Below are 21,928 nucleotides of genomic sequence, written 5' to 3' on the forward strand. Positions count from 1 at the left end.
CGATTCTAGCACCGCTATTCGCTGAGCGCCATCACGTGGTCTAAACGGGCTCCACTGCGTTGCGGAGAAGCCAACATTTCGCCGGTTCCTGCGAAGTGTTAGCGTCGCCGGCTAAATGTCGTTGGCCCCGACGCTGCTGGCAGAAAGATATTTGTTCGCAGGTGTTCTTTCTCTTTCTTGGTTGATTTGCGGAATGAATGTCATACGACGCACTGACAGCTCTCGAAATACGACGGGATGTTAAAAAAAAAAGGGGGGGGGCAAAATGTGTTTCTGAGCTCGGCGCAGCGGAAGTTTCGCAAGTCCATGACGCATAGAACACGTCAAGGACGTACTGCAGTCGTTAGAATCACCATAGTTGTGCAAGGGATGGAGTGGATAGGGGGGGGGGGTAGGGGTGAAGAAACAACGCAAGCTATGCATCAGTGCATGCGATTCCTCGTGTCATTCACCTGGATCGTATGCAGCTTTCACATTTTTACAAACAAGAAATATCGGACGTGACAGCGCTGTTTCTTGAACGCGTGCATTCACGCTTTTCAGCTGTCGCGAGCCGTGATCACATGCATGCCTAATGAGAATTCCAGACATTGTATGAAAGCTTGGCATTATATTTGACACTTTGCATAGTACCCGCCATGGTTGCTCAGTGGCAATTGTGTTGGGCTGCTGAGCACGCGGTTGCGGGATCGAATCCCGGCCACGGCGGCCGCGTTTCGATGGGGGCGAAATGCAAAAACACCCGTGCACTTAGATTTAGGTGCACGTTAAAGAGCCCCAGGTGGTGGGAATTTCAGAAGTCCTCCACTACGGTGTGCCTCATAGTCAGAAAGTGGTTTTGGCACGTAAAACCACATAATTTAAATACTTTGCATATAAATTCGAAAGGCGCACAGATGCTGCCACCATGTGAAGGTGTATGTGTTCGGGACATGATGCATTATCACTAATCGTTAGATAAGGAGGCACGCAAGTGTAAAACCAGGCTCGTAACATTTAGGTGAGCGATCGCCTTGTACTCGCAAAATGATGAATTAAACGAAAGCGAAAAAAAAAGCGAAGCTTGAATTGTCACGCGTATAGGCCTAAGTGTAGTTGCTTTCCCGCAGAACTGTGGAACCCAAGATGGCGTACTTGGGGGGCAACTATGGCTCCCACACCTATACAACAAATTGAAATGCGGTCGCTGAGGACTGTATCGAACCCTCGACCCCAAGCCCAGCACAGCAACGCCTAAGCCACTGGATTACTGCCGCTGGTGTGAAAACCTTCCTCTGAAAGCCCTGGACGATTGAAAAAGGCCGATGATTTCCGCAGCGGCAGAACTGAAACGAAGTGTGGTGTCAATCAATCAATCAATCAATCAATCAATCAATCAATCAATCAATCAATCAATCAATCAATCAATCAATCAATCAATCAATCAATCAATCAATCAATCAATCAATCAATCAAAAAGTGAGCTCTATTTAAACAAGTCAAGTAATGGGGGTATACAAAAATAGTAGGACCAATAGCCTATGTGGCTAGTAGCTGGTCCAATACACAAAAGTACATATGCAGGTCAACCAAATACATACGCAAATACATAAATACAACCAAATACATGTCAAATTACGGTTGCGCGTAAGAAGATTAAGAAGATTAGGGGGTCCAGTTGAAAAACAAGGGCATGCTTCCCGCGAGGTGTCGACAATTTCCTGGCCCCCTGAAGCAGCGTATATCTTCGAGAAGGTACATAAAGGAAAGCTTAACGACAAGGGAGGAAACCCGAGCCTGAATAATTGATTCGCAATCACGCCGTCCGCTACGGAGCACTTCGCATTGTGCGAAAGTGGGCTCGCTTGTAAAGCCTCGACACCTAATTCGCCAATGTAGCCATTTTCTGCTTGCCGGCGAAGACGGATTGGTTGCCCTACTTTCACGCGTCGTTCAGCCCCTGGGCGGTGGTAAAGATTGCGGATAACGAGACTGACAATCTTCACCGCAATTAGGTGAAATATTGATTCACCTAATTCCTTGTACAATTAAAGTTCCGTTTATGAAAAACCAATTTTACAACGTTATGAGCCACGGTTACAGAGCTAAGGAAAAAAAGAACACACGGAGTCGAACCTCGACGTAACGAAAATGGAAATAACGAATTATCGGATATAACTTCCTAAGTCTAAAATGTTTGTCGCCAACAAGCTATAAGCATGTAACAGTAAGACGTAAGCATGCACCAGATACTTGTTTTAGTGAATATCGGCTATAACAAAGGTACTCTCGGGTCGGATGTGCATTCCTAGCTTATGAAAGGCTTGATTGTAAACACGAATATTCAAAGGAAAGGCGCTGGTCGTGTGCATATAGCGTTGATGCCTCCGTCTTCCTTATCGCTACGATCATGTCTCGAAATGCTAATAAGCAAGTGGCCCAGCTTGAAGTAAACGCTACCACTCTTGCGTCGGTTTCTTTTTCTGTTTCATTGTTGCATTGCGGTAAGCGCGGACGTGAACGGCGCCGTTAGCATGAGTGGGGGGCGTGAACGTGCGCGGCCGGAGTGGTGACGCCACCTGGTGGTGCAAAGCCCGGCCAGACAAACACAGAGCTAACACTGCAGTAACGAAGCATGTTATGCTTCGCTGCTGGTCTAAACTTCCTCGCAGCAGCGCACTTGCATCACGATTCACCGCTTTTTGTTTCGACACCAAACAGCGAAACACGATCAATGTCCCCTTTAGTTGTTTCTTTGCATTCAAACTTAAAACAGGCATCGAGAGCAAAAAAAAGAAAAGAAAGAAAGAAAAGGAAAGAAAAGGAAAGCAAAGAAAGAAAGAAAGAAAGAAAGAAAGAAAGAAAGAAAGAAAGAAAGAAAGGAAGAAAGAAAGAAAGAGCACCGGCGTTTTGGTTTACCCCTACAACTGCAGCATGCTTCGAAGAATGCTTGCACGTGGTGCGTTTTCATGCCAACCGATCAATGCACGCGTGCATCGAGCCCAGTAAGCACGCTCCACATGCGTCGCACTCGCCTCTGACCACCACTCCGGGGCATACCTTGCGTGAAGCCAGCGGCCGCTATTTAGTGATTCACGTGGTGCGCGTTGTTTCTCGTGCCACGTGCTTACCGCGGGGATACGTGTGCCTCGAAAACGTGCAAACACAGATTGCAAAGCCCCGATGGCCTTGCGCACAATATGGCCCATTTAGACGTAGGTGCACGCCGCATACACGAGCGCACAAATGTAGGCGTCGACATACAGTTTCGTGTTTTTTTCTGCCAAATTTGGATACTTCTTTTCCGCGGCACGGAATGCCATGGACTGCAAGATGCTCGCTGTGCCTTTCAGAGGGCTATAAGTCCAGTGGGTAATGAGAACGCGTGCTCTGCCTGCAGCCAACGTTGTTAGGTGCCCGGATTATATGTTTTCCGCGTATGCGTTGCCCTTCGAAGAAGACGAGCCCTAACGTCATGAGAAGGTTTGTCGTGACGTCGATATTGTCCTTCTAATGAAAGCTTCTACGGAACTATTGGAGATAAAAGAATCGAGATAACCTGCAGCTGTCCTCCATGCTTAACTATACAAAACTATATGGAACCCTTGACGATGTCAGTGCGTATGCTTCATAGCGGACCAACAGACTCGTTGCACCATTATCTCTTCGCCAACGACCTTTTTTTGAAGTAATCGATAGTTTTTACTCATGTGTGGGACTTGACGCTTGAAGGGAACACATGGGAGCTGGCATACGTTGCAGTAGAGAAATCATCTTTAGGTTTTACTTCTTGGTATGCTTTAACCTGCACATAAATATATCTATACGAGCGTATTTCCACTGCTGGGAGCGCAATTTAGCAAAATATTCGAAATTAAAACTCACGTTATGGAGTCCCTTTAGGACTGCTGGTAGCAAGGGCTGCCTGTCAGTATGCCGTATGGCAGCTAGAATATATATTTAAAACAAAGAAAGCAGCACTAAGGTGCTACGTACCATGCTGCTGAGAGTGACAGGACCATCGTTGGACCTAAAAGGACCGGTTTATTGGAACGAAATGCGCGAACTTGCAAGCCACGTGGGCTGACAACATCTCCAAGCTAATCCAATTAAGTAATCAAATCGCTTTACGTGTCACACCACGATCCCAGTATGAGGCACGTCGTAGTACCGGGAGGCGGAGGGGAATCTGAATGAACTTGGCCCACTTGGCATTCCTTTGACGGGCACCTAGATCTAACTGCACGAGCTATCTTGCATTTTGCTCCCATCGAAATGCTGCCACGGGTCGAACCGGCAACCTCGATCGGAGGAGAGCAACGCTATGTCCGCTAACATACAGCTGCAAGCTCATCATTGGTTCACTGCAAACTCATCTTACATTGTGCTCGCCTGTTTCAGTGCCGGATTTCTTTTTTTTTTTTTGCAACCTACGTGTTCCAGCGAGGGGGAGGAGCGCATTTCCCTAATAACATGGTAAACCAGCTCCTCTACGCTTACGCAATCAAAAAAGAGGCTCTCACGCATGCGCGCACGCCCGGCGTTTTGTCAACCAAATCTGGCCGGAGCCGTCGTGAACTGATGCGTGACATCATTAACCACGCGGAACTTCTGCGAGTGTGGGGAAAACACTTAATGGAGAGTAATTAATAAGAAAGAAGGCGGGACGCCTCGCAAAAGGACGCACGTGTGGGCGCCGTCCATTTCGTGATGACGTTGCAGTGTTCTATGCGGCGAGAGCCCGGGTTCTCGCCCAGACCTATGGGAATCCAGAAATCACCGCTGTGTTCTCTCAGCCTGGTAACTTTTCAAAATAGTTTCACGTTTTCTCATTTTTACTCGTAAGCGGCGGCCTTTGCCATAGACTTCGGGATCTGCAGCGCTTGCTTGGATATAATGGACACCCCTCGTTATGTTTATAGGTAAATGTTTACATGTTATTAAAATTTACAAAGGCAATACCCACTAGCATGAGCGGCAGGCGTCGTGTAATAATTTATTATTGAATGTAATCGTCCTCAAAAATCTTCGCGATAATTTTCTGTTTGTTCTCTTATTTACTGAAATCAAATGACGACAAATATAATCACCAAATAGAGTAGACTTGCTGTCACTATAGAATATGAAATTACGAAACCTTAAAATTTAGCAACAACAAGAATGGTTATAACGCTCGAACCCACAACGCACACACCACAAGGTACTCAGCGGACTCGGTTACTTTTCCCCTTTTTGATCATCATAGCACTGTGTTGTCGGTAGCATCGTCGTCACTAATCAACGTCAACGTCCTATATTATTGTGCTTCTCTTGCTTCATCATAATCTTCTTTTATATTCTGCTTCTTAATGAATATCGTAACTAACTTTTCATATCCCTGCTTTATTATCATCATCGTCAGGATGAGCTCCGACATGTATTTATATCCTTTCATTTGTCGGAAGTGTTTTTCTCTTCCCAATTACGCTGTGACCACAGTGTCAATATATATATATATATATATATATATATATATATATATATATATATATATATATATATGTTTGTTGTGACGGAAAAGCACACTGGCTGCATAGAAATGGCACAAAAGAATAAACACGTTAGCGACCTGACGAAGCTGCGCCTACCAGGCGAAACGTTGGACAGTAAAAAAGAACGTGCCTTCACGTATGTCGTGTTTATTCTTTTGTGATATATATATATATATATATATATATATATATATATATATATATATATATATATATATATATACACATATATATGTATGTATGTATACAGTTCCTGTATTTTGCTCTTGTTTCCAAACTGCTTCTCAATGCCCCCTCTGCGTGCTCTCTAAGTTAAGGAACTCTGAAAATGAAATGAACCACTGGGGGCTCTTTCGTGCGAATTCTGAACTGTCTCCCATCTGCGCATGCGCAGTGGACACCGACCGGTGCCACCCGACGCAGCCGTTCCGGTGTCCAGCCTCCACCACCGTGTGCATCTCCATTCAGTATCTGTGCGACGGCGCGCCCGACTGCCCCGATGGTTACGACGAGGACCCCAGGCTCTGCACGGCAGGTACGTTGAGCTCCGCTTTCAAGTTCAATTTCTCTCTGCACTTCGCACTTCAGAAATGCAGGGGACGGAGACAGAAAAAAGAAGAAGCTCTGTCGATCGACGCCTTCACGGGATCCCTGTAACCGTTTCAGTTTTTACAGCCAGACGACCTTTCATTAGAACAAATCGAATAGAAATGAAATAATGCTAGAGGCAAATCGAAAGATATAGCGAACACTTTTAGCATAGTTCTTTTCGAATACCGAACAGCCCTTTACAATGTTTGTGTTCTGGTCCTAGTATTCTCGTGAGATTAACTAGTTTGTCGCTACATCGTAAGGTATGAAGCGCTGTTCAATAAAAGGAAGTATTAGTAACAAATAGGCTGTCCGCTCACGTGCCCAAAACTTTTCAGGGACGTCCAGTTGTCGCTATACACAAATACCTATTGAAACCACAATGAAACGTGCGAGAAATGATCGGAATATCAGTAATTACATATAGCGACAGTTGAATTGAAATATTGAAAAGGTTATTAGAAAGTTTAGGATATCTACACGGACGCGAACATCATGTATTTATAATAATTTGGAGCAATAAATAATTATTTATAATCGTTCAACAAATCTCTAAAGTTTAGAGAATGTATAACGCCTCGCGGTGTATGAATGTATTCACGATGCGCAACACTCACAATTTGTGCGCGGTGGAAAAAAAAACGTTGAACAGGTGTAAATTACCTTGAAATACCGTCGAAGAAGTGCCGCCGAACTTAATACACATTGTAAATTATTTTGTGGAACGATAATAATAACGACTACGTTTCTTATCATTAACCCGATGCCTTACAGAGGAGGCGAGAATACAATTTACAAAGTGCTACTTCTACTGCCAGTCCCTGTACTATTTCGGGGGATTTCGACAGGCAATTTTAATCTGCGCATGCAACTACGCATCTGCGCATGCGCGCACATCTGCGCATGCGCGTCGCTCTACAACCTTTACTCTCTGCACTCGAAAACAGAACGGGAATCACTTTTCTGCATCAGCGATCGATGTGGATCTTGAAATAAAGTTGGCAGTTAATTTAGCATACGCTAGCGGTAAGAGGGAAAATAGAGGAATTCCAGGTCAAGCTACAGAACAAGTATTAGGCTTTAACTCAGGAAGAGGACCTTAGTGTTGAAGCAATGAACGACAATCTTGTGGGCATAATTAGGGAGTGTGCAATAGAAGTCGGTGGTAACTCCGTCAAACAGGATACGAGTAAGCTAACGCAGGAGACGAAAGATCTGATCAAGAAACGCCAATGTATGAAAGCCTCTAACCCTACAGCTAGAATATAACTGGCAGAACTTTCCAAGTTAATCAACAAGCGTAAGACAGCTGACATAAGGAAGTATAATAAGGATAGAATTGAACATGCTCTCAGGAACGGAGGAAGCCTAAAAGCAGTGACGAGGAAACTAGGAATTGGCAAGAATCAGATGTATGCGTTAAGAGAAAGCCGGCAATATCATTTCTAATATGGATGAGATAGTTCAAGTGGCTGAGGAGTTATATAGAGATTTATACAGTACCAGTGGCACCCACGACGCTAATGAAAGAGAGAATAGTCTAAAGGAATTCAAAATCCCTCAGGTAACGCCGGAAGAAGTAAAGAAAGCCTTGGGAGCTATGCAAAGGGGGAAGGCAGCTGGGGAGGATCAGGTAACAGCAGATTTGTGGAAGGATGGTGGGCAGATTGTTCTAGAGAAACTGGCCACCCTGTATACGTAATGCCTCATGACTTCGAGCGTACCGGAATCTTGGAAAAACGCTAACATACTCCGAATCCATAAGAAAGGGGACGCCAAAGACTTGAAAAATTATAGACCGATCAGCGCACTGTCCGTTGCCTACGAAGTATTTACTAAGGTAATTGCAAACAGAATCAGGAACACCTTAGACTTCGTCAATACGACTCGCGCCAAAAGGTCGAGGGTTCTACTCCCTACGAATGCTGGTGCCATAAGCCGGACATCGCACTTTTCGACCCATGAGCCATCTAAGGCCTTCGTCTTAAAGGAAAACAATAAGACTGTAGGAAAAGGCTCGAGGCGTCTAAACTCACCGACAAAGACGGTGACTAAGACAAACTTTCGTATGATTCTGTTTATCACAACTCGGAGTACACATCAATGAAGTACGTGTGGAAGGACGCGGAACCGAACGAGTCACTTCTCCTCCCCACGTGATCCACCGATCCCGCACGACAAAGTTAGCGGGAAAAGCAGGTTAGCACTCATTTGCGGCGCACGCGAAGCATGGCCGCCTTCTTCGCAATGCAGGTCCCACACCGTCGAGCAGGCCGTGGGCGGCAAACAAGTGGGAGTCGAGAACGTGCTAATCCCGTTATCAGCCGCGATGACATGCCCAGAAGCTTACGCTCGCAATGTTTTTTTTCTCCCTTTATCTCGTTTATTTGCTTGCGTCTAAGCAGCATTCAGCGCCACCTACATTGCTAAAGCCTCCTAGCATGCCCCAATACACATACCTACTTAAAGACGCACTCGCGTCAGAGGCGTATGTCCTGTAGGTATTGCGGTAAGCATAGGTATTTTGGGCACTCCACTGAACACCGCTTGGCTTGGCTGATCACAGAGCGAGCTTGGCTTGTATAATACTCTCCTTTCGATAAGTGGAAAAGAGTGAGAAGAAAAAAAGAAACGGGAGATGTTTCCAGCACTTTCTAAAAGCACCTTTCAAAGGCGTGCCTTGGCTGCTGTTTTGCCTGCGAAAAAGTGTTGCACGCATAGGAGGAAAACCGATGTCGTCTCCATACGCCCCACCTACGTTTAATCGATGATGCGCAGGTGTTGCTGTTAGCGTCTTGGTACCGAGAACGTGATCGCACTGCAGAGATACTCTTCTTTATTTCGGGTAATCGTTATGTCTGTTTTCTTTTTCTTTTTTGCTTCACAGCTAGTTTGGCACTGCTGACAAAAAATTTGTTATTTGGTTGTTTTTTTATTTACTCTTACTTCTGGTCTATAGGCCTTAAAGGGTGCGTCCGAAGCCGAACGTCCATAATGTTCATGACGGCAAAGGAAACGGGACTGATCAATACAACATTGCATGAATATTGCAACATTGCCTTCCGTGTAGTGGAGAAGATACATGCAACGCTGTAGGTACTGCCATCTCTGTTGCGCGAGACGAGCTCATTACTCTCTGAAGTAATACTTCACAGCATAACCCGCAATTAAAAAAAATAATCTATTACACATACAAAAAGTATTCACACAAAATATTTCATTACAGTTACAGATTAAAGAAGTGCACTAAAGTGAAAATACATTACTACATAAGGCGGTGCATCAGAGAACAAACCACAATGTAAAATAAACATGTTATAGACACACAAGATAATTGCAGTAAAAGTATCCTTCATAAACTACAATGCATCAACATATAATTCGCATAACATTTATTTTATGTTTAATATACGTCTATACTGGTGCTTTCTCGTATTGGCGTTGGTAGTTCGTTCTACTTCTATTTGTTGCTGATACAGCACAGGCATCGACTTGCCAGCAACTTTTGTTCCGGTAGCAGAAATATAGGAGCTTCGAATCTCTCATATCTCGGTGCAAGGATATTGTTACGTAAATACATATTCACCTAACTGTGACGTTACTTAAACGAAAGCTGGGATTATTTGCCCGACTTACGCTCAGAGGTCAAGTGCTTAACAAAATGGCGAACCGCTCACGCTCTGAAGTAGTGGTGTAGTAACACTACTGGTGCCAAGTCCATGCATGTTTTTGATATATCGCTTTCCCAATTTTCATTGAAAGGCACTTTTTTCACTGACCAAAACGGCGTTTCTTGAAGTTGATGATTGATAAACACTTCAGCCTTTACGAGAGCAAGAAAGTGGCGTGAAAGAAGGATAGCATAACATCAGTGAAAGGTAGACGGAGCGTACGAGAGATTATTCTGGACTGGCCGCTTGCAGATGAACTCATCTAAGAAATTACGAGTTATATGAGTAATGCTGTTGGACGGGATAGTTGGTTGCGAGATTCTAGATTTATGGCAATGATGGTGATGATGATGACGACCTTATAGCTCGTGTTAACGTCTTGCGGTGTCTATCCACAAATATTCTTTTATCTATTCGCAAGATCTTTAAATGTGAAAGCAGCCAACTGCGACAGGCAACATTCTCTTTGGCATACTTTAGGTCCCAACTGAACGTGGCACTACATCATTCACTATGATATTTTTGTTCTCTACACCTGTGGATACCTTTATTATTGCAGCTGAGACCTCCTAGCAAAGAATAACCAGAAGTGGTGAACATAAAATGAGGAATAAGGCCTAACAAGACCGATAAATATAATTACTGTAGAAAAAACACATTGACAATGTCATCAAGTCCGATAACGTAGCGATGACAGCTTCATAAGTAGGCAGAACTTCGAAAGAAAAAGTTAAATCAAAAATAGCGATTGCATGTGTTATATATTGAGCGAGCGATGAGCACTTACAAAGTTAGGCAAAAGAAGTTTGGTTGACTGTTAAAGTACCTACGCAGTTGTTTCAATAATATGACTTCTCACAGCATGAGATTCATAGAATGCCATCAAGAGAACTTCACATGTTTATTTGCGCGGATGATAACATTCGGGCTACCGATACCCGCCCTTGCACAGCACTCTTGTTTTGCAGAGTAAGTTTCCGCGATCAAAATTCCTTGCCTAAGCGATATCGCCTCCACTTTAAGCTCATTAGTTAAGCGCGTTTCTTCCAAGACCTAATGCGTACTATTAAGTCTAGTATGTTCCGAGCACTACTGAATACAAACGAATACGCTTGCTTGACCACTCCACGCCAACTAGTCTAAATGGGGCAGGGCAGGGATCAGACAGTTCTCATTACGGCAAACAGATGGGCTCGTTCTCACGCGAGGTGCTCTTAGGAGTCCGTCAGAGCAGCTTGCTTGACGACGCAATTCGTGGAGCTCGTTACCAGACCCATACAAACGCTTAGAACACCTAATATCGCGAACTATTCCTAACACTAATCCAGCAAGTGGGAGCGCTTACAATGAAACAGACAAGCAAGGAAAAATCGTGGTTGTATACGTCTTTTGAATGACGTATTCTTTTGCTCAAGAATAACTTTGGAATCCAGATCTTAAAACCACTACCGCTCGTTAAAACGGTCTACTGCTGGGTTAACGCAAGTAATGCTAATTTCGTGCACCCAATGACTATTAAACTACGATAAACGAAGCTCTTGCAGTAACACAGAAGCGGGAATGGAACTCCAACGATGCAGATTAAGTAAACTCTCGAGAAATAGAAAAAGTGGTTGCAAGATTGCCCTAATGATCTAACATTGTACGCGAATAACAGTAAGCTTTATGATGAAGATAATAGCACTACTGGCAAGAAAATTATTTACTTACAACAATCTACGGAGGCGCAGACGAACGAAATCACTGAAAGAATTGAAACCTGGAACAACTCGCATACATCCGTATTCATAGCAAAGTGCGAACGGATAAATAACGTAGTAAGGACCATTGCCGGTGTTTGCTTAATTATGTCCTATGTATGTTGGCAATTTGTTGTGAAGGTGAATGAATATATATATCTTATACGGCAAGTTTTCAGAGAAAGTTACAACTTACACCCGCCAAAACAGCAATAAGAAAATATAAGATACATGTTTATATGCTTTCAAGTATTATTTCTGAAGAATTTTGATGGGCACATTTAAAACGGTGATTCTTGCTTGGAATATAGCTCTGTAACTTTTTTTGTGAGGCTTCCCTCTCAAGAGCGACCTAAACATGACCGTGAAAGCTAAGGAGAATCCACGCTTGGTGTGATGGATGAATTAGGCGAGCACAAACAAGTCCATTACAGTGCATTTCGGCAAACTATTGCCATGTACACCGATAGATTGCTCACGGACGTGTAAATTTACTCTAACGTGTGTGTCAGGGTTATTGCTCGTCGCGCGAGCATTTTGGCTGTGCACACGAAAACGCCTGCCTTCACGTCCAGAGTGCTTGAATGTTATAAACTCATGACTCAAAACAACCTCATAACATGCGCACAGCAGGGCGTACACTTGCTTCACCGCACGTGTGTGGAGCTGTGAAACATTACCTTGCTTTTGCGTTACTTAAGTCGAACAGCCCTAAAACAAGGCAACAAACAGTAACAGAGCTTTGTTAATATATCTGTCGTCTGTACGTGTGTGTGTGTGTGTGTGTGTGTGTCTGTGTGTGTGACTGTATGTGCTATTTAAATATTTATGACTGCGTATATTATAATTAACGCCGAGCAGCCGGAGTGGCATGTCAAGCGATCAGCCAGGATAACATCTCCCGCGCATCATTAAAAGCTTTTTTTCTCTCTCCATCTGTCTATTTCTATGGGAGGGTTCATTCGCAAATTAAAAATACCTTATCGCACACATAATTTTGTTGTTACGTGGATTACGCTGCTTACACAATGTATTTAAGAAGTGAAATCCCAGGGTAAGGCGGGAGGAGTGCTGAATGTCGTTTGTTTGTCGCATCTGCGGGTGGCGTCAACAAGGTAAATACCTATTCCATTTACAACCGTAACCTGCGTGCTTTTCTTAAAAAAAAAACTTCCGCCTAATATTCATTCTTCCAACACCCCATTGAGTACGACCTGCGGTACTGACGAGGATATAGACAAGTTAATTTGTATACATTTTACAACCTCATTTGAGGAACGCTTTTAAATAACCGTCACGATGCTCGCCTTCATCGTTGAAATACGCTGCGATCTTCACTGCGCCCCCACTAAGCGCTCATAGCCTTACTGCGGGATACAGGCCTCTAACAACACTCTGCAATTAAATTTTGTTTGAGCGCATTTCGCTGTCCTGTGTGTGCGACCGTGCATGTGTGCGTGTTTGTGCGTGCAGGTGCACACAAACAAGCTTCCTATTGCATTTGATTTTCTTGCAACTAATATATTATTATGATATCCACTCTTATGCTGCCAACTATGTCACAATTCTGTTGTAGTTACTAACCGAGGGTCCCGTTTTCAGTGTCATAACTTTGGGACCCTCGTCTGTATACTACATTTATGTACCTATGTTTTTTTTCATATGAATAAACTTCAACTTCAACATCAACTTCAACTCCTTTTTTTCTGCGTTTTTTTTTTCGTTGACATCTATCTTGCCTGGCCTAGTATGCCAAGGCGATTGCCGGTCTGACACAGGTTTCGACCTGCGCACATATTCGGCCAGCCAAAGGCAAATTAGCATATTTTGCTTACCGTACCGGAAGAGAAACAGTGCCAATTGTTGCAGTGAACAGTTTTGCATAAAAGTGCCAACGTAAAGTTTTATCTTTCTGCAAACAGGAATGAAGCAAGGGTAAACCAAAACTCTCTTTTTAATGTGTTTAAGGCAGGGTACGCAGGTCACTGAAAGGCGGGTGTACTTGTTTGACTAGCCGTTGGCATCATAGGCAAAGTAAGTTACGGCGTGGGATTTGGTTATTGAGTTCCGATAGAAGCCGCCATCGTTGCTTAGTGGCTTTCCCGTAGCGCTGCCAAGGAAGAGGTCGCGCTATCAAATACCGGCCGCTGCTTCCGCATTTAGATGGGAGCGAATTTCGGAAACGCCCGTCTACAGTACATTTGGTGTATGTTGAAGAATTCCAGGTGGTCAGAATTAATCTAGTGTCCCCCACAACGACCCGCCTCGTGATCGTATCTTTGTTTTGTATATGTAATATAATTATTTGCGGTACTAGATAATCCCTATCATCATACAAGACATCTAACGAAATGACCGACACCTTCATGAATAGGATAGACTGGTTTGTAAGTTAGACACAAGTCTCGGAGAGAAAAAAAAAATGCGATGCAATAATATTTTTTTTTTGTTTTCTGACTTGGCATACACGCAGAAAGCTTCATACGCATTCGCACGAACAGCTATTGTGATTTTGAAAAATGATCGTTGTAATTGTTTTGTTCTCAAGAAGTATTTTAGAGTGTTTTTACACGCCGTTACATTCTCTTTTGGCTATAAAACGCTGCTCTGCAACTTTTCCGTGTCTTAATGGCAGCCAAAGAAGTGGCCTTGCACTTGTGTAATTTTTCGTGCACACAGGCCTTGTACGAAAAAAAGGTTTGCTTGAAAGAAAAATTAGTTTTTTTTTCTTTTTTCAATGCCTTGGGGCTCTTTCCGAGTTTACGAAATGGCCAGCGTCAGAAATAGTTTTTGCTGGGAGCACCTCGATATGCTTTGATTTTTCAATTGTTTTGCTTCTATTTAGGCCAATAATTAGTTTCTAGTGACAACGAAAAAAGATGAGTAAGCAAAAAAGAAGGAAATATGAGGTTGTTTAAGGAAGTTGAAACCCGGAAGAAAAAATTATCATCCAACCGCACCTTAGATTGATGTTTCGGGAACCCGCGCGTACCCTGCAGTTACTGCGGCGCAAAGCGTTAATAATGTTTCCACGAAGAAGATTGCCTGATTGCTTCGTGATTGCCCAAGGCTGACTTATTAATTTGTCTTCCATGCCGCAAGGTAATGCAGTGCGCTTTGACAAATAGGTTTTTTCTTTCTTTTAATCGTTCTAAGAAGGGGAAGTACACGTAAATATTGGTCACATTTGTTTTGTTTTACTAACTTTGTGCAGAAGATGAGTTAATCATTAAACAAATCTGCATGCCCGCAAAATATAACCGCTGTGAAGTAGCAAATGAGAAAACGTAAATTGCTCAAACGCGAAGACATATGTTTGAAGGATTCTTGGAACGAATGATAGTGCAAGAGGGGTTGTTGCTAATTGAAGCAATAATAACTGTTTGGTATTTAAAGATGCGCAGCCATGCGTCATATGCTCCGACAAGTAATGGTGTCTATTTTGAGGTGTCTGCAAAGTTTCTGCTCGGAACGAAATTACGGAAAAGATTTTTCTACCCTACGTACCTCCATATTTTTGTAAATCGCACGTCAATATGCGGCTTTTCCTTCATAAGTAATCGGGAAAGCCCACTGGTTCGTTCTAGTTACACAAGAACGAGTACATACGACGCTATGATTAGTTTCATAACGGCAGAAAACATCTGTCGGCTGAAGTTAGTTATCTAAAGCTCGCTGGCGTCGTGAACTAAGCATTATGAATGTCATTATTCTAGCCAACATTTCACGTGACTTGAACTTCCAAATCATGTGCGTTTTTTAAACCACGTAAGATAAAGAACTAGTTCATTTTGGTAGATATTTACACGCAGATTGGTACACATAACGCGTAGTCCATTTCAGAAGAAAGGAAATAGACATCGTATCGAAAACGACACACTGTGTGGTTTGCGTATAATATGTTACCCTGCATTGAAAAAATGTGGCTTTAGTCAGGACATAACTTACACCTTCTTTACTATGAAAATACTTAGTTGGTAAACTACAGAATATTTTCGCTTACAAGAAATATTAACACACGCTCTTCGTTCAAAGATGCCAGCTTACACTCATACCACATGCATTTACAATCGATGTAAATATTATTGGTTTAAAGCTTTTAAGAATATCCTTGATGTAGCGGTACAATTACACTTACTAAAGTCACTGTTGCATTAGTACATTCCGCAATTATTAGAATAATTAGGCTATTCATGCGGCTTCTGATTAACCGGACTTGGAACGTCTTTCGTAAAAATTTTGCATCCTGTACCTTCTATTCAATGCGAGTAATTTGCTTTCTTTTAATAATAATAATAATAATAATAATAATAATAATAATAATAATAATAATAATAATAATAATAATAATAATAATAATAATAATAATAATAATAATAATAATAATAATAATAATAATAATAATAATAATAATAATGTAAATGAAATTCAAACACATAATTCTGGAGTTGGCCACACGTATTCTACCTGTTAAGTCCAAAATTAAGTAAAACACAAAGCGTTGTATTTATTCCCCTCATTCGTTCGGTTAATGAATCTTTGCAGCGGCACATTAAACCTTAGAAGCTTCTTCAGAAGAACTGCAGTTGACAAAGAGGAACCTTGCACTTGGTACGAGTGTTACTTAGGGTGAACCTCCACCTCGTCACAGCAGCGCTTGGCGATATAATCGCAAAAATTAAGGACAATGGTGAAACGGTGGCGTCGTCAATAACTACAGACAAAATGCGTAGCGCAGGCAGTGGACAAGGCGGAGATGGTGATGGTAACGGCTGCTATTTCCACTTGCAGCGAAGCGACCCCCAGTGGAGGAGACTGCTAACTTCTTGCACACGTTGCTGAGCAACCACGGGCCCAACTACCTGGAGAAGCTCTTCGGACCCAAGGCTCGAGACGCTCTCGCACCTCTAGGCGGCGTGCAGAAAGTAGCCGTCGCACTGTCCGGTGAGTGCCCGCGTAATTTTTGGCATTTTTTACTTTAAGAAGGCACTAAGCAAAAAAAAAACATATTGAGCTGCATTACTAAATTAACCACTTTACTGGCTACAATACGAAAATATCTACCTTCAGGGTAACACTGTAACATGAGGCTTCGTAAGCAAAAGAAAAAAAAACATGGAGAAATGAAAGACGGGTGGTGAGGTAGCCGTAAAGTTCCCACACTAGTAGGCCATGAAGTCACGGATATTGACGGCGTTTGCTTGGACACTTATTTTCTTATAAGCAAATATGGATTACATTGTATTCAAAAATAGTGAAATAAGGGACATAGCATTTTTAAAGAGATTCTACGCAACCAAAACGGCGGAGACATGAAAAAAGAAAAACAATAATAATACCTTGAGATTGATGGCGTTACGCGGACTTACAGGCTGCAGTTCTTGGCGCGAAATTCAAGGACTGGAACTGTAACTTGCATATTTTTTGTTGTTGCGATAGTTAAAACCATCAACACGAAATAACAAAAATAGACTTTTGAAAGGATGCTGCGCCAGCCTAAACGTATTTATGGTTTCTCGTTAGTGGTCTTCTTTAGAGTGAGGTGTTGTTTGGCTACTTCATCCTGCTTTGCGTTGATGCCAGTGTTGACCAATCCCGGCGAAAGCGTAATTAAACCTGCGTCGATACACGAACGAAACTTACGTTAGTAAGGTCTTGATGAGGGCTAGTTGGTAAGATTCGAATGCAGTTTTTAACGATGACCAATCTTAACAAAAGTACAACCTCGCGCCGTACGACCCACGCATTATATCAGTAACCGACAGAATCGTCAGTTAACTGTCCCCAACACCCATTCTTTAGCTGAGCAGCTACATACATGGGAAAACTATTACTTGATTTTGACTACCACCTTCACGTAGATTCTGAACGACTCTCCGGCTCCTTCAGGCATTTACTGTTTGTCAGACAGGGTGCGGCTGACTAAGGCCCCACGAATCGTAAACCGTACCGTGTCATATTGCAACACCAAAAATTACGGCATCGACAAAATAAGAGGGCGGCAAAATAACAATCCATTTTAGAAGAACACATGCAGCGCCGCAAATATAACATAATACAATATACGAGCGAGGCATCACATAACGCATTTTATGTTTCATTAGCGATGGCAAAATGGCGAATAAACCACTAGTACAACATATATACTGCTCGATAGTTAGCGAATCTGAAAAGTAGTACTACACCGGGCGCCTGCTAAGTATCACGTGGCTACGTGCCGCCGAAAGAGCTGAAATGTCAAAGCGAACGCCATACGCCCTTCTCCTCGGGGCCGCCTCGCTTCCAGCTGGAGAGTCCACCTATATCGCACAAATTCGCCTACGTAGGTGGCTCTGCTGTGACGTCACTCGTAGTGACACGTGACTTCGAGAATCATTCAAGGCAGCATCTGTTATTTGTATAATCTGTTAGTTCAGTGCACAAAATAAAGTTTAGATTAGAGAAATTTTTAAAGAAACACCAACAGAAAGTCTGCACGTTCTTGTTCTGCTTCGTACCGCAGCAAGAGAGATGTACTTCCGTTTCGTCTGCTCGTTCTCACCTCGTGCAGTGGCGCGCGCAGACGACGAAAGTTCGTCATTTTCTACTTCGTTCGAGCACGCGATCGTGCTCGATGAACCGCTTCTGTCTGCCTCAGTATTCGCGCAGCAGTGACTTGTACGGCGAGTCATGTGTTCTCGTGCACGATGCGCGAAATCGTGAGGTGATTGGAACGAGACAGAAGCCAACAACTCGTGTGCGACGCCGTCAGCGAAAGCGCGCCGCGCAGCAAAAAAGCGCGGGAAAGAAAACGAAAGCGAGGCCCGTGACGTATGCGTCACGTGGTCTTCAAACTCCGGTATGGCAGAACGCAGGGAAGGAATTTCGCTTGCGGAGGCTAGACGGGACAAGTGGAGAGAGTGTCTGTCATGGCAGTAGCCAACGCCTCCTGACATCATGGCTTCGCAGTAGTATAATGTCTCTGTCTCGGCTACTATTGAACCAATTAGAAAAATCATTGCGGGAGAACGCTCCATAGGAGGCACGTAACAATTTCCAGCGTGTAACCGAAAGTTTCTGTGACCTGGTGAGAGGCCCTTTAAGAGGAAGCTCGGGCGCTTCTATCTAAGCATACGGGAACGTAGAAATCGCTTTTCTCAACAAGCGCTCCCCTAAATTTGATGAAGTTTCTGGTATTTAGAAGCGAAAGGCAAAATCTAGTGGCACTCGGCATCGCGGTACATCCATTGGTAAGAGCATCGCACGCGCAATGCGAAGACGTCGGTTCGCGTCTCTCCCGCGGCCAATTGATTTTTTTTCCCTTTCATTGAATGATCTTTTTTCTTAAATTCAATTCGTAAGCACACGTAATTTCCACTATGCTGTCCTTGGTGTCTGTTTGTTGGCTACTTGTGATATGACTAATAAAAATCAGGCACTCGGTTTTATTTCTTCTGGTCTCTCTCTCTCCCCTCTCTCTCTCTCTCTCTCTCTCTCTCTCTCTCTCTCTCTCTCTATATATATATATATATATATATATATATATATATATATATATATATATATATATATATATATATATATATATATATAAACGGGTTGGTTAGCTGAAACCGTTAAACTTTTTCACCTGTGCACACCCTTTCGAAAGAAATGGAACATAAGAAAGAAAGAAAGAAACTAAGAAAGCAGAAGTAAAGAGAGGGAAAGAAAGTCCACGAAGAAGGTTTTGAAGCAGGCTAAACCGCAACGGCTGCTCTCACATAAGCGAGAGGAATGAAGAGAAAAAAAAAAGATATGTGCCACGATGACGTTCTCCCAAGTGGACGCCACCGGAAATCTCATTAATCTTAATGCTGGCGGAGTCGCAAGAATTCGTGTATGATGAAGCGTACGTGCCCATTACACAGACGACGCAGAAACATATTTTGAGCAGCTAAGAAACTCTGTTTTTATCCTTCCTTCTCATTTTGTTGCCATGAGATATTTATTGGATAATCGTTAAGTTGCTTTTATCCTTTGTGCCCTTAAGCGCCTCAGAAGAGCCGAGTCTATTGTTCTGTTGCTGTTATATTTAATAACTGCTTGTAGTAAACTTACCTGGCGCCATTGAGGCATGAACAAAAACTTGCAGGTAAAATACACATACTGGAACATTGAATTAGCTAGCCTTGTTCAGAATTTCCAAAGGTGTGTCGCATTATTGAATAGTGAAATCACGCTCAATTCCCACGGAATATCTATTAGAAAGTAAGAGAGAGTTCAAAAGAAAGAGAGAGATGTTCACTAGCTCATCAATTACTTAAGTGTATTAAACAGGACTAAAATTTTGTGCTGCTTGTCGCGAAATTGACCTACGCATATTAAATTGTTTTCTTGAGCAGCCCGACAGTTGCACGTCTTCTGTATTCATATTTTTTCATGCAGTTTCTAACACGCTGATGCAGACTACGTAATAAATGGCACCATTTACTTATGAACATTCAAGAAAACAGACAAAATTGTTGCATTTATTAGGTAAACATATCAGCAGCGCTGAAGTCTGATTGTCTGGGAAGTACATATAGGGTTCAATCTCATTACCGAATCATGAAGCTGCCCTTCCAGTAGTTGAAGTTCACCGACAATGTTTTCGCACATACGACCGACATCGCGCATTCGACGCCTGACTAGCCAACGAACTTGAAATCCTGCAGAAAGATTAATTGCTTTAGTGACACAGAAACCGGCACAGGTTGTATTTTCAAGATATAACTTGGCTTAAGAGCTGCGTTGTGCAGTAGAACGAGTCTGTTTAATTTTCTTCGGAATCTGAGCTCGTACGTAAAATTATTATGTTTTTTTTCTTTCTTCGTGCATCAAACGAAGAAAGCAGTTTCCCGATAAGCATTTCCATTGTTGTCAGCGCAGAACATAGCGCTCTTTCTTCGAAGAACTGCGTGTGCCAATGACTACGCACATGTTATATCACGCTTTTAATACACACACGTCTTTACACTTTTCTCATTACAGCTGCGATCTATTCAGCTTGATAGCATGCTGCTATTTTTTCTTTTTGTTCCTGGTTTGTGAATCATGCACGGTTGTCACACAAAGAGAATATAAGGGATATGCCCCACTGTGACACTAGTTGTATAGAAGAAGCCTTAAATGTACTTACATGTCTGGCACTCTTCTAGCTGCGTAGGCTTCTTCTCAGACTTCTTCCGTCGACAGAAATCAGACGTCATCATGACATCAGACGTACTCGTGACAATGCTGCTTCAGTGTCCCATAGTTTGCGACACATGAACGCATCCACAGGGACTGCTGCGTGCATTATGATATTGATTGTGAACATTGCAGTCCATAAGTATAAACATGGCACAACATAAAACATGAGACAAAAATTTCGACTTGCGTGGTGCGTAAACATACGCATTGTGTGATGTTACGCATAGGAGAGCATGCAAATAAAAACATTAAAGATGTACGCATCCCACTTCGTTGCTTTCCAATTATTCAATCGATTTGCGAATGTATTGCTTCACAAAGATTTAAACGTGAGTTGGCTGAGCATCTTTGTTTGTGTGGCGCCTTTACCAAAATTGATTTATATTCATGCAACCTCTTTCATTTATTCATTTTCTACGCTCTTCGAAGTCCTTCCTATACGACTCTTCTCCATATGGCAATGGATGATGTTCCTTTCCGTTTTACTGCGACAGGAATTATATGCACTTGCCAGGTGCAGGTTCGCCGTCGGCGTTGGCGTCACCGCAACAGTCCACGTATTTTTTATGTATGTTTACGTCGGCCGTATATGAAAGGTAGATGCTTTGCTATTCAACCGCCAATGTCTCTCAGACAGCAAATTTGTTCTTGAATGAGCGATTCTGCAAAATGCTAATAAATGTAGTGGGCAAACAAAAGCCTCGATGCATTTCGTTCAAAGCGCATGCCTTTTATCAGAAATCTTCTAAGGCTAAAAAAGTTAAAGTAAAAAAGAAATGACAATGTCCAAAGTCTGAGTGATATATTTCCCAGGCGTCGCTTTGGCATCTGGGTGATGCCATTACAGGCCCTACACAACTTTTAAGTCTGCCCCAGATTTTGGCCCCTTTTCATGCTTACAAACAGACTTCCCAGAAGACTTCCGGTTAAGCCCTCTGGAAGAATACAAGTTACAATAGCCTATAAATTTACAGAACCCTCCAACTGGCATAAGTTTTGCTGTGAAGTTGGAGCGTTATACAAGTGAATTTTGTTGTTCCCTGCATCAAAAAAAAAAAAATCCATGCATAAGATGGACACATGTCGCACTTTCTTTACATCTGAACACATCAAGAGTATGTGCCTACAGTAAATTATGCGCAACATACTTCCGTTTTTTTTTGGCTAACTTGACTTTCGGAAATGCATTATGGCCGGACGTTTTCTGGGGTCGTGAATGCACTGC

The 21,928-nt window shown here is 42.7% G+C and overlaps 1 protein-coding gene across 1 annotated transcript in view; it reads left to right on the forward strand.

The window, feature by feature from the left end:
* The window catches only part of LOC142564304 (IDLSRF-like peptide), a 149,024-nt gene that overhangs the window by 120,493 nt on the left and 6,603 nt on the right, over nucleotides 1–21,928 (forward strand). The window contains exons 2-3 of the mRNA XM_075675255.1: nucleotides 5,905–6,045; nucleotides 16,303–16,455. Of these exons, the coding sequence (XP_075531370.1) occupies nucleotides 5,905–6,045; nucleotides 16,303–16,455 (294 nt within the window). The remainder of the gene's footprint in view (nucleotides 1–5,904; nucleotides 6,046–16,302; nucleotides 16,456–21,928) is intronic.

The sequence above is a fragment of the Dermacentor variabilis genome, chromosome 11 (assembly GCF_050947875.1).
Source record: "Dermacentor variabilis isolate Ectoservices chromosome 11, ASM5094787v1, whole genome shotgun sequence".
NCBI classification, from domain to species: Eukaryota; Metazoa; Arthropoda; class Arachnida; order Ixodida; family Ixodidae; genus Dermacentor; species Dermacentor variabilis.